General features: G+C 37.0%; 1 protein-coding gene across 1 annotated transcript in view; it reads right to left on the bottom strand.

Moving 5' to 3' along the window:
- Window positions 1-8676: 8676 nt before the first annotated feature.
- GIPC2 (GIPC PDZ domain containing family, member 2) overlaps window positions 8677-11206 on the bottom strand; it is a 58301-nt gene continuing 55771 nt past the window's right edge. The window contains exon 6 of the mRNA XM_004679524.2: window positions 8677-9106. Within this exon, the coding sequence (XP_004679581.1) occupies window positions 8955-9106 (152 nt within the window). The 3' untranslated portion in view covers window positions 8677-8954. The remainder of the gene's footprint in view (window positions 9107-11206) is intronic.

Genomic DNA, 11206 nt, shown 5'->3' with positions numbered 1-11206 from the left:
TTTTTTTTTTATGTAAAGAAGTATGACCACAGGCCACCCTTGTGGTGCAACAGGTTAAAGCACAGCTCTAGGAAACGAGCAAAGCCCCTTCAGCGCCAGTTGGATCCCCAGCCAGGGAGGTGACCCACAGAGTGCACCCACTGCCCCTCTCAGCATCAGTTCTGCTCCCCACTCTGTCTCTGATTTGTCCTCTCACCACATCTGCACCTCTGGCCTGTATCCCTATCCCCAGCCAGGGAGGTGACCCACAGAGTGCACCCACTGCCCCTCTCAGCATCAGTTCTGCTCCCCACTCTGTCTCTGATTTGTCCTCTCACCACATCTGCACCTCTGGCCTGTATCCCTATCCCCAGCCAGGGAGGTGACCCACAGAGTGCACCCACTGCCCCTCTCAGCATCAGTTCTGCTCCCCACTCTGTCTCTGATTTGTCCTCTCACCACATCTGCACCTCTGGCCTGTATCCCTATTCTGTACACATAAATAAATAAATCTTTAAAAAAAAAAAAAGTATGACTGCATAAAGTGAAAATTGATCCCACATATATGTAACCATATGTGTGTGTGTATATAAGTATATATATGAATGATATGACGTCTTCTCCTGCCTTCCTAATTAACTAATATTGACGAATACAGAAAACTAGGATACTCAGCAACTATATATATATAATATTTCTGTTTAATATATATATTTATATATTATATTTTATATATGTATATATTTATATTAATATATATTTATATTAAACAGGAATATTATATATATATATTCCTGCTTGCTCTCAGGGAGAGGCATACTGTCCAGGGCATTTGAAACTGATGCTCAAAGTGGAAATGATTTGTGCCCTCAAAGAGGTAAGTCATAATCTTCCAGATCACAGAAAATGTGGTACATAGACTCCTGCCTTTCAGTCTAGTGAAGTCCAAGTCCAGCTCTGGGTTGTAATATTTTGTGGCAAGCAGGAGGAACATGCCTATCTAATAAAGCACTATAGATGAGCAACCAGTAATGCAGAGATTAGTCACAGATCAACTGTGTTAAGGACTCTAACAATAATTTAATATCAGGCATTCAACACTGACTTGTCCATGCTGTCCCTGGAGCTAATTAACTAATCTCCAGAGATTCTGAAAACCTTATCAAAGTAACCATAAAGAATTAGAATATTTAAAATAAAATCAATATTTCCAAAAGGGCTTTTCAGAAAGTCTAGCAAAGGGAAATTCTGTAGAAGTCACTGTTTCCTTTCAACTTCCCCTTCACTTTCAGATCTGTTATCCCTGTGAGTCTCTGTAATACCATGACCAGTTTTTAAATATCTAAGGAAAACATGAATTGAGGGTGTTAATTTGCAATTCAGGTGCTTCTCTTTCAGGCAACTATACTCAAATAGCAGCAGGAAATCATTCATAGAGGACCTGGAACTGAATTAACAAAAAAAAAAAAAAAAAGGGGGGGTCTATAAGGAAACAGCTGTATAGAATTATAATTATAGGAAACTATTACAATTCCAACTTGAAAAATTTCCTTTCTAACAAATGTTACTTAACTATAACTAATGAGTCTCCTAAGCAAAATCAGGTGATAATAGAGCTAATATAAAATAAATAAGGGAAACACATCCTATATTAGTACAAAGTATTATACCTAAAAAATCTTGGTAAATTACTGAAATTTCTTCAGAAAAAAACAAGGTCAAGTGAAGGTTGTTGAAACAATAATTATACGCATCAGTGTCCGGCCAGAACTTTGTTTCAATCAAGGCATGAGTTCCTATGAGTCACCCATATAATATTAATTACTAAATGAGAAGAAGCTAAATTTATTTATTCAAGCAAAGAATGAATTCACAATTAATTGTTACTTGAAACTTAAAAGTTTTGAAGCCATGAATGAGGTTTTAAAATTTTTAATGTACCTACTTCATTTTCTCTTTGTATGAAGTCACCTATAACTTTCACAGAATATTAACCATAATCACCTCTGCAGCACTTCCGTGCTCAGTCAGTTCTCTGCCTCTCAGGTCTTGACGGTCTGGTCTTCGCTTGGTTTTATGGAATTCAGCATTCCCTTTGAGTCCACAGGATGTAATCCCCAAGGTTTCAAGGAAAAGCTATCTTAGGATCAAAAACACTTTGGCTGCCAAGGCGTTATCCTTACTGGGATCACAGATGAGCTAAAAAATCAGACTGGACAAGCCAGAATGGATTCAAAAAGAATGTAGCAAATACCTGACTTACTCTTCAGGTTTACAGCAAGAGGAAAAGGGATTTGAAATAGCAGACAGGTCAGACAGTGCCACCCACTGGTCACCTGCAGTAGATAAAAGTTGCCAGTGCTTCTACTTCTGCCAGGTTGGGTGGCTTGGGGTGGTAATGAATTGGGAGATGGTCTAATCAGTGATATAAGCATGAAGTCACCTGGGGGTATCTTTTTGGAAAATAATTAATTCATTTGAAAAGACTAAACCAAGTTTATTGACAATGTCTTATAAAGAAAGTCAAAAAAGGAAAGCCACAAACATGCTCTATAGAATTGTAAAAGGATCACTCTTGAAAATGCCATCTGTCTCCATTTCAATCTGTACACCTTCCACTTGGACCTCACTTAAATATAAATTCAATAAACATGTCCTGATTACAAATGACGACTTGACCCTCTGGAATGTAAAATGATTGATTTCAATTTTTAAATTACCATAGTTCCAAATAGTCTTACTTTGGGTTTAATATTGACAGAAGTCTCACAAATATTCCCTATCCTTCAATTCAAAAGTTAATGTGTTGAAATTGACCACTCTCATATACAGAAGAGAATTGAGTAGGGAATATATTCAGGGAATTTATAATCATCTCTATAAATTCCCTACCTCAGCATATAAATTAGAGTTTTCATCCAAAAATGGGCCTTCTGAAGCAATATAACTTCCCATTCATTTCTTAGAACTCAGGTATCTTTGAGTCTTAAAAATGGTAAATGAAATTCCTTGTTCCTTGTTCCATGAAGCCTCAAATGTTAATGACACTCAAACAGTAAGTGGCACACTGAGCATTTGATAAGCAACTTATTGTGAAAAATTGGTTTCAGACAATTTCATAAAGTCTAAAGAACACAGCAGCTTCCCCTTAATAATTTTCTGACACATGAACAAGAATAACTCCAGTAGCAAAATAGCCACAAGCCCAAGTGAAAACAATTAAACCATGAAATCAGTTTAACTAAAAAAAGCTTTGATTCCCAAGACTTATCCTCATTCTCCAAGGAGGGGTCAGGATCTTTGTTCATCTTTAAGTCAAACTATCAAGAATTTATTGTTCCAGTGACTACAATGATTTGTGGGGTTTTTTTCTTAAATTTTTAAATTCCAAATTAAGTTCCTTCTGCCACATGATTGCCTACCAGCCTCTAGAACCATGAGAATAAATTTGTTTTACTTTTTCATCAACTTCATCACTATTTATTAAATTTTTTTCACATATCCACTAAAGCCCTTCAGCTAACCTAAAGTATATTACTTAGCTGCTTCTTTACCCAACCTCTAGGTAACTGTTACCTTATTCAAGCCAACTAGAGCTGCTTACTAAGTTTATAACTTTTTTCTCCTGGGCTTTGATTCCCTACACAACTTTCTTCAGATGAGAACCTCAGAACACTGCTCTGGATTTGAAGTTTGGTTTCTTTGCGTAGAACTAGAGTGTAGACCAGATGTGTGGGGGATGAGAGGATTCATCAGAGACTGACTGGGGAGCAGAACAGGCAGGTCTACTGAAGTACACTGCTGAGGGGAGCAGGTGAGACATGAGAGGTCTGCCACACCATGTGGGTTGGCACCCTGGCTGGAGTATCTGTGATAGTGGAGACTTAACCCATAGGTTAAGTAAGCTAAAGACACTTCCCCATGAGTTCGATCCCCGCCCCGGAGGTGATCCACATGGCGTGGCAGACCTCTCCTGACCCGCCCGCAGCTCCCCTCAGCAGTGTATTTCGTCAGTCAGTCTGCTCGGCTCTGTCTCTGGTGAATCCTCTCACTGCCCTGGCACCTCGGGCCTGTACCCCACTTCTATATGCATAAATAAAATAAATCTTTAAAAAAAAAACAACTGGGTACAAATCCTCTCTTTACCACTAACCAAGCAGGAATCCTAGAGCAACTTGTTTATTTCCTCTAGATCTGTTTTTCTATCTTTAAATAAGGATAATCATTACCTAACTCAGAGGTTATGACATCCAGACTGAGGAAGACCTGGAAACTTCAGGCATATGAGTCACTGCCACGTCAAGCATCAGAAACCCCTGAGAGCTGTGGTAGAGCTGGAGCTGTGCATCCAATGTCACACAGGTTGCCCTGGGAAAGTTGGTTGGAGGCATACCACTTAAAGAGACATCATAGCTCCTTTCCAACTCTCAGCCTTGATAAGCCACCGACTTTGGTCAGTGAGCAGATGCAGGTAAATGCTGCCAAAAACAAGAATTGTTCTTATCATTGTTGTGGGGTGAGGAGGCATAGTTCTGGGGAACAGAAAGCTCCCAAAACAGCTTGTGGTTGTGAAGGTCAAATTCTTCAGAAGAGCAGACTGGTGATTACCAGAGGAAGGGGTTGGAAAATGGACAAAATGGATGGAATAAAAGGCACAATTTCCCAGTTATATAAATGACTAAGTACTAGAGATATAATAGACAGAATGGTGGTAGTTAATACTTGCATTGTAGATTGAAAGTTGCTGAGCATGGATCTTAAAAGTTCTTATTACAGGCCCTCCCTGGTGGTGCAGCGGGTTAAAGCACAGCACCAAGAAGCCAAAGCCACTTACACATGAGTTCGATCCCCACCTGCCCCGGAGGTGATCCACATGGCGCGGCAGACCTCTCCTGACCCGCCCGCAGCTCCCCTCAGCAATGTACTTGGTTGATCTGCCTGTTCTGCTCCCCGCTTTGTCTCTGGTGAAACCTCTCACCACCCCTGCACCTCTGGCCTGTACCCCAGTTCTGTATGCACAAATAAATAAATCTTAAAAAAAGAAAAAAAAAGTTCTTATTACAAGGGAAAAAATACATGTAACTTTATGATGATAGATGCTAACCACAATAAGGCGATCACTTTGCAATATATACAAATTTAAACCACATATTGTACACCTGAAATTAATGATATGTGTCAACTTATTTCAAAAAAAATACCAAAAATATGTTAAAAACTAAGTCTGAACAATCACGTTAGTCCCATCATTTAAACAAAACTAAAATATCTAACATTTAAAATTTAAAACACTGAATCTTTATTTTGTCAGGACAAAAACATTATTTTCATGAAAATCTTTTGTCATATTTTAAATATTAAGAAACATTACAAAATTACTATATTACAAAATTACAAAATTACTATAAAATTACTATAGCTTTATAAATAATTCATTTGTAATCAATAGAAGAAATTTGCATATCTGAACAGAATTACAGCTATTTTAAATATAAAAATATAATTTACGTTTCATACATTGATTAACAGATTTCCAAAATGCAGTATTCAAAAATATTTCAAGCATATGCTATGAATTTTCTAAAAGGGAAAGCTTTATTTCAAAAAAGTTGAATTTTTGTCATCAATACTTTATTACATGGCACAAACTTCTCAAAATAAGATATTTAATGAGGTTTTTTTAACGTTCCCTTTTTTGTTACAATTGAATAGTGATAGCTAGCCTTAAAAGACTTCCTGTCTCCAACTGAAATAAAGATGCCATATTCAACCTTCACCAGCCTCGGAGGTAATAACCATCAGTCATTTCTCAGAATTAGGTTTTCAATAACAGGTGAGAGACATGCTGTGCCACATGTACCCTTCACAATCTCAGAAACATTCCATTACCATGATCTGTGACTTGTAAATACTCATATCTCTTTCAATCCGCACCAAGATAATAAATGTGTATTTTACACAGAACATGAATACTCATGGCTGTGAGTTGAATACCACCTACTATCTCTTGACTAACTCATAGCTTGGGAAAAATACTTAACAGTCCTAACCTAGTACTCCACCAGAATACTATCAGTGCTGATGGTATCCATACATTTTTAGTTATGTCAGAGAGGAGAGGGACATTATGTGATCTTTTATATCTTTGGTGGGTAACTATGTTCTATTAAGAAAACCCATTATTTTGGAAACTTCATTTGCACATGAAATTCATTCTGTTACCATGCTAGGAAGGCAATGATAATAGAATAGCAGGAAGGCTCTCTCTATTCTAGATAAGTCTAACAAGAACATGGAACTAAATAAAGTGTTTTACTTGGAAAATGTCCATTTGTTAAAGGTATGGGGTAGGAGGGGAAATATTGCAAGTTAAGCATCATTTGGAAAAATAAAGTTCTTCCTATTTAGTTACCTGCCACATTATAATATTGGATATAGCACAGAGAGGTTAACTAATTATTGCTTTTATAATTGAATTTCTTTTTTGTTTCTAACTTCTTTTTTTTGACAGTTTCATTTTTTATTTATCTAGTTTTCAATTGTATTATATTTCATAATTAGACTCTTCAAAAATTCTGTATCATCATATTATATTCTTGAAACATTGCAGAAACCCAAGATGCACCTATTTGTAATCATCAGAATGTGTACATATGATTAGGACCGAGCAGTGTTCTATCTTCTGAAGCCAGTGTTCAGTCATCACTGCTGCAATCAAACCAAACATGATGTGCTCTTAGTGGCCATTCAAAGATGTTATTTTGCACAGAAGGAAATCAAGAATAAAATAACCATCCTCCATTAGGGGAAAAAGAAAAATTACAGAACAAGAGAAGACAAGATTCCTTCTGAAAATATTCAGTGGGTGTCAATAAAATGGAATGTTTAAAATGTGATTTGCAGGAGAGGAAGTCCATACCTGCAGACTGTGAAAATGAAAAGCAGCCCCTGCTTTTCAAAAAGACAACATTCATGAACAGACATATTTTCAGGTAAAGAAAATGACTTTGTTATTAGTTTATCAACAGGATACCAATTTCAAGAAGAAAATCTATTACTATGAAAGCACCTGGGTCCAGCTGACCCCCTTAATTATGCCATTTAATGATAACTGACAAATACAGTAAGAGCTGGATGTAGATATCAGAGCCTGTACATCAGAATTCTAGAAAGACCATGGTGGTGAGCACACCCACTTTGTGAATGAGGTTCCATAAACAAGGATCTGCACCAAGAATCTGCATCTCCATTCTTGTCCCAAAATGAAAGAGGATGGACATTTACCAACAATAAACAATGACTTTATTTTAATTGCTTCAAATATAACATTTTGCACAAGGAAATTACTTTTGTTCACTTAAACTGTTTCTGGGGGCTTCTCAAGTTATCAATAACCTTTCCACTCTACATATATCAGCATGTCTCTGTGTGTGTGTGTGTGTGTCCTGCCAAGAGAGGTGTTATTAAAATTAGTAGGTTTTGGGGAACATGGAAAGATAGTCACAAAACAAATAGCAACAAATTATAGCATGAGCTAGATTCTATTTTTAAATGATGAACAAGAACAGTAAGATAATGCACATTGTACAAACTACTTTCATTATACATTAATGACAAAAACCAGTTTCTGAGCAGAGTTTAGACTAATGAGACAAAGAATATCAGTTTCATGGCATTAAACTCATGTGCGAGGGGAGGGTAAAGTTGCACCAGAAAACAAGAGTTATCTAACCCAGCATGAAAAGAGACTACTTCTGATTTCCTAGAATATGACGCTCACAGGTTATTATTTCTGATCATCATGGCAGCATAGCACATTTTCACCTAACACTTTAGAAGAATGCTTGGTCACACCATGGTCTGCCTTATTAAATGATCTATGCTGAAACCATTCATTTCCATTTCTCTTATATCTGTAAAATGTCAAATAAGAGTGATAAGACAGTCATTTACCTTCAATTTTCTCAATAATGTAAGGTTTTAGAGAGTGTGTGTTAAAACTCTAAAATAATAGGCTAAAAATGTTCTCAATTCTCCTTCCTTTATGTTCACTGGGGGGGAAATCTATTTCTGATAGTGTCTCCTCCAAATTTTCAGAGGCTTAAAAGCATTGCTCTTTAACCTGGAAAATGTTCTCAAATATAGTTATTTTCTGAGTGAATATCTTTCAAAAGAAAAATACTACAGAGTCTATAAAACCCTCCCTGCAGTGCTTATAAAGGGTAACAGAAAAGTACATAGGGGTGGACAAAGAAATGTTTTAAGAAATGAAATGCTAAAAAAAAAAAAATCAAATATAAGTGCTTTTTCATCACTCCTCCACATATGTAAACATATGCACAACACAACAGATTTCAACAGTTTTTAAGACACAAAGAAACATCACATCAAGCAATCTTTGTTTTACAAAGAGAAAACTAAAAAAAAAGGAGAGAGCATGGGACACAAAAACCATCAGCTCCAGGAGTTTTCCTCTCCTTAGAGAATTAATAAGACTTGTAGACATAGAAAGCATAATTCATATGTCATTTCCTGAACACTTATTCAAGCAAAAAAAAAAAAAAACTAAAATGAAGATGCAAGGCAAATCATACTTTAATCCTAATTTTCATTGCACTAAGATTTTCTGAAAGAAATCTTACAAAGCTACAGAAATCTGTCCCTTAATATGTGGAAAAAAGAGCAAAATGTTAATGGGGAGTAAAATCATCAGTCTAGGAAGATTCCCAGATTCCCATGAAACTTACTTTAACAAAGACTTTGAATGAGTATTAAAATAGACCATATTTTATGTGATTTATCTTAAGCACAGTACATATCAGTTGTATTAAAAGGTATCTAGAAATTATATCTCAAATATATTCCAAACATAAAACCAAACGAGAGTCCGCAATGGTGCTTGCAAGCAGATTTTAGCACTTTGTCTTGTTTTTAAGAAACAATGGTTCGTTTTTCCAGCGAGGGGTTCATCCACATCATAATCGTCCCTGTTTGGCATCACTGATAGCTCCCCAAATCTCAAAGACAAATTCCTCTGGGAAAGCTGTTTCTCCAAGCATTTCATTGAGAGCCACCGCAAATCCATCTGTGTTTCTTTTGTCTTTTCCAGCTTCAAATATTGAGGTTGCTATTAAAGATAAAATTAAAAAATTAATGTTACATGAGACAATAACAGAAGACTAAGAAAACTGACACCAAATTTCTTTCTAAAACTAACAGGCATGCATGTCATATATTTTTAGTAGAAAAGAAAACAAGGTACTCTCTATAGTTTACCAAGGGAGCCAAGATTATTTCAAACTATTTGTCCACTCACCCAGCTTTGCCCTCACCTTCCTACATTTCCTCCACCTCAAAGTCAACTGGAAACCTCTGACATTTCTATGGTTTCTGGATCAAGAGCTCCAGAAAGAGCTCTTGGGCTAATCCTAACAGAGGGGCGCACCCCTTCTCACACCTCCCCAAGTATTCCCAGACAGAGTCACTAGCTCTCTCTGCCACCTTCCTTAGACTCTTACCCCAACTGTGACCGAAATAGGAAACCATGAATCCATAGTGAAACAGATGATTGGTGTGTAGATAAAAGATGCTGTTTCCTTGGGCCCTCCCTGGTGGCGCAGCGGGTTAAAGCACAGCACTAAGAAAGTAAAGCTGCTTCGGCACAGGTTCAATCCCCGCCTGCCCCGGAGGTGACCACATGGCGTGGCAGACCTCTCCTGACCCGCCCACTGCTCCCCTCAGCAGTGTACTGCGTTGATCTTCTTGTTCTGCTCCCCACTCTGATGAATCCTCTCACCACCCCTGTACCTCTTGCCTGTAACCACTTTTATATGCACAAATAAAACAAATCATAAAAAAAGATGGATAGGCAAGAGACTGATTCACAAGAAATAGGTTATTTACATAGTTTCAAAGTATCTCCCAAAATATTTATTAGGTACAAATGAATAACTTTACAGTGGAGAAGCCTATCAAATACCACCTTAAATAAATCATCAAAGTGAATAGCATCTGTAGTGGAAAATCAAAATTCTATGCTTCCTGCTAAGATGTAATGAATGAATACAGGATTACATGTCAAAGAGGTGTGATGTGTAGTCACGAAAGAAAAAAAATTTAATATTGAGGAATATTCTACAAAATAACTGGCTGTATCCTCTGTAACATCAAGGTCATAAAAATTAGCGGGAAACTGCTCCAAATTGACACAAGTAAAAGTGAAACCTGATTTTGAACATGTCCTTTTGCTATAATGGACATTAAGACATTCAGTGAAATATAAGGAGGAATAAATATACATTATATGGCACTGATGTACCTCGGTTAATTTCACCATTTGGATGGTTATATTGTAGTTAGATAGCAAAATATCTTTGTTTATAGTAATAGACATCTATTGTTCATTTTCTCTCAAACGGCTCAAGAGAAAAAAATTTTTGTATTGTATTTTTAACTTTTCTGTGTTTGAGATTGTTTCAAAATAATTTTGGGCAGTGAAGGAATTAAATCTCTTCACATGGTTCCTCAACAGCAAGTGCCAGGCCTCAGCCCTGATTCCAAAAGCTTCTCCATTTACCATCAACCTAGATGCAAACACTTCCAGGAAGAGGCAGGCATCAGTGGCAGCTGGATCTTACACTCCAGCCCAAGAGCCATATGAGTTACCAGATTCTCCCAAAGCCTTTGAGATTATCAATGAGTTTTTATATATTTTTAATGATACACCAAGCTTGACTGGGATGTTTTAAAGCAAACACTCAGATACACTTGTTTGACTTTTTTAGGATTGGCTTCTTAAAAACTGGTAACAAGTATCTAAATCCTTAAAAATGTTCTTAATCCTTTGATCTATTAATATTTCCATGTCTATGAAGTTATAATTCTTTTTTTTTACGATTTATCTATCTGCATACAGAACTGGGGTACAGGCCAGAGGTACAGGGGCTGTGAGAGGATTCACCAGGGACAGAGTGGGGAGCAGAACAGGCAGATCATCAAAGTACACTGCTAAGGGGAGCAGTGGGCGGGTCCGAAAAGGTCTGCCACGCCATGCCATGTGGTCACCTCCGGGGCAGGCAGGGATCTAATTCATGCTGAAGTGGCTTTAGCTTCTTAGTTCTGTGCTTTAACCCATTGTGCCACCAGGGAGAGCCTGAAGTTGTAATTCTTAAGAAAATCTTTAAAAACTGAAAAGACGTTAGCATAATAGTAACTAAAAAAGCCTCTA

This window comes from Condylura cristata, unplaced genomic scaffold (genome assembly GCF_000260355.1).
Source record: "Condylura cristata isolate star-nosed mole 26May11 unplaced genomic scaffold, ConCri1.0 scaffold00008, whole genome shotgun sequence".
NCBI lineage: Eukaryota > Metazoa > Chordata > Mammalia > Eulipotyphla > Talpidae > Condylura > Condylura cristata.
Note: the sequence above shows the minus strand (reverse complement) of the source record. Positions and strands in the feature narration are given on the sequence as shown.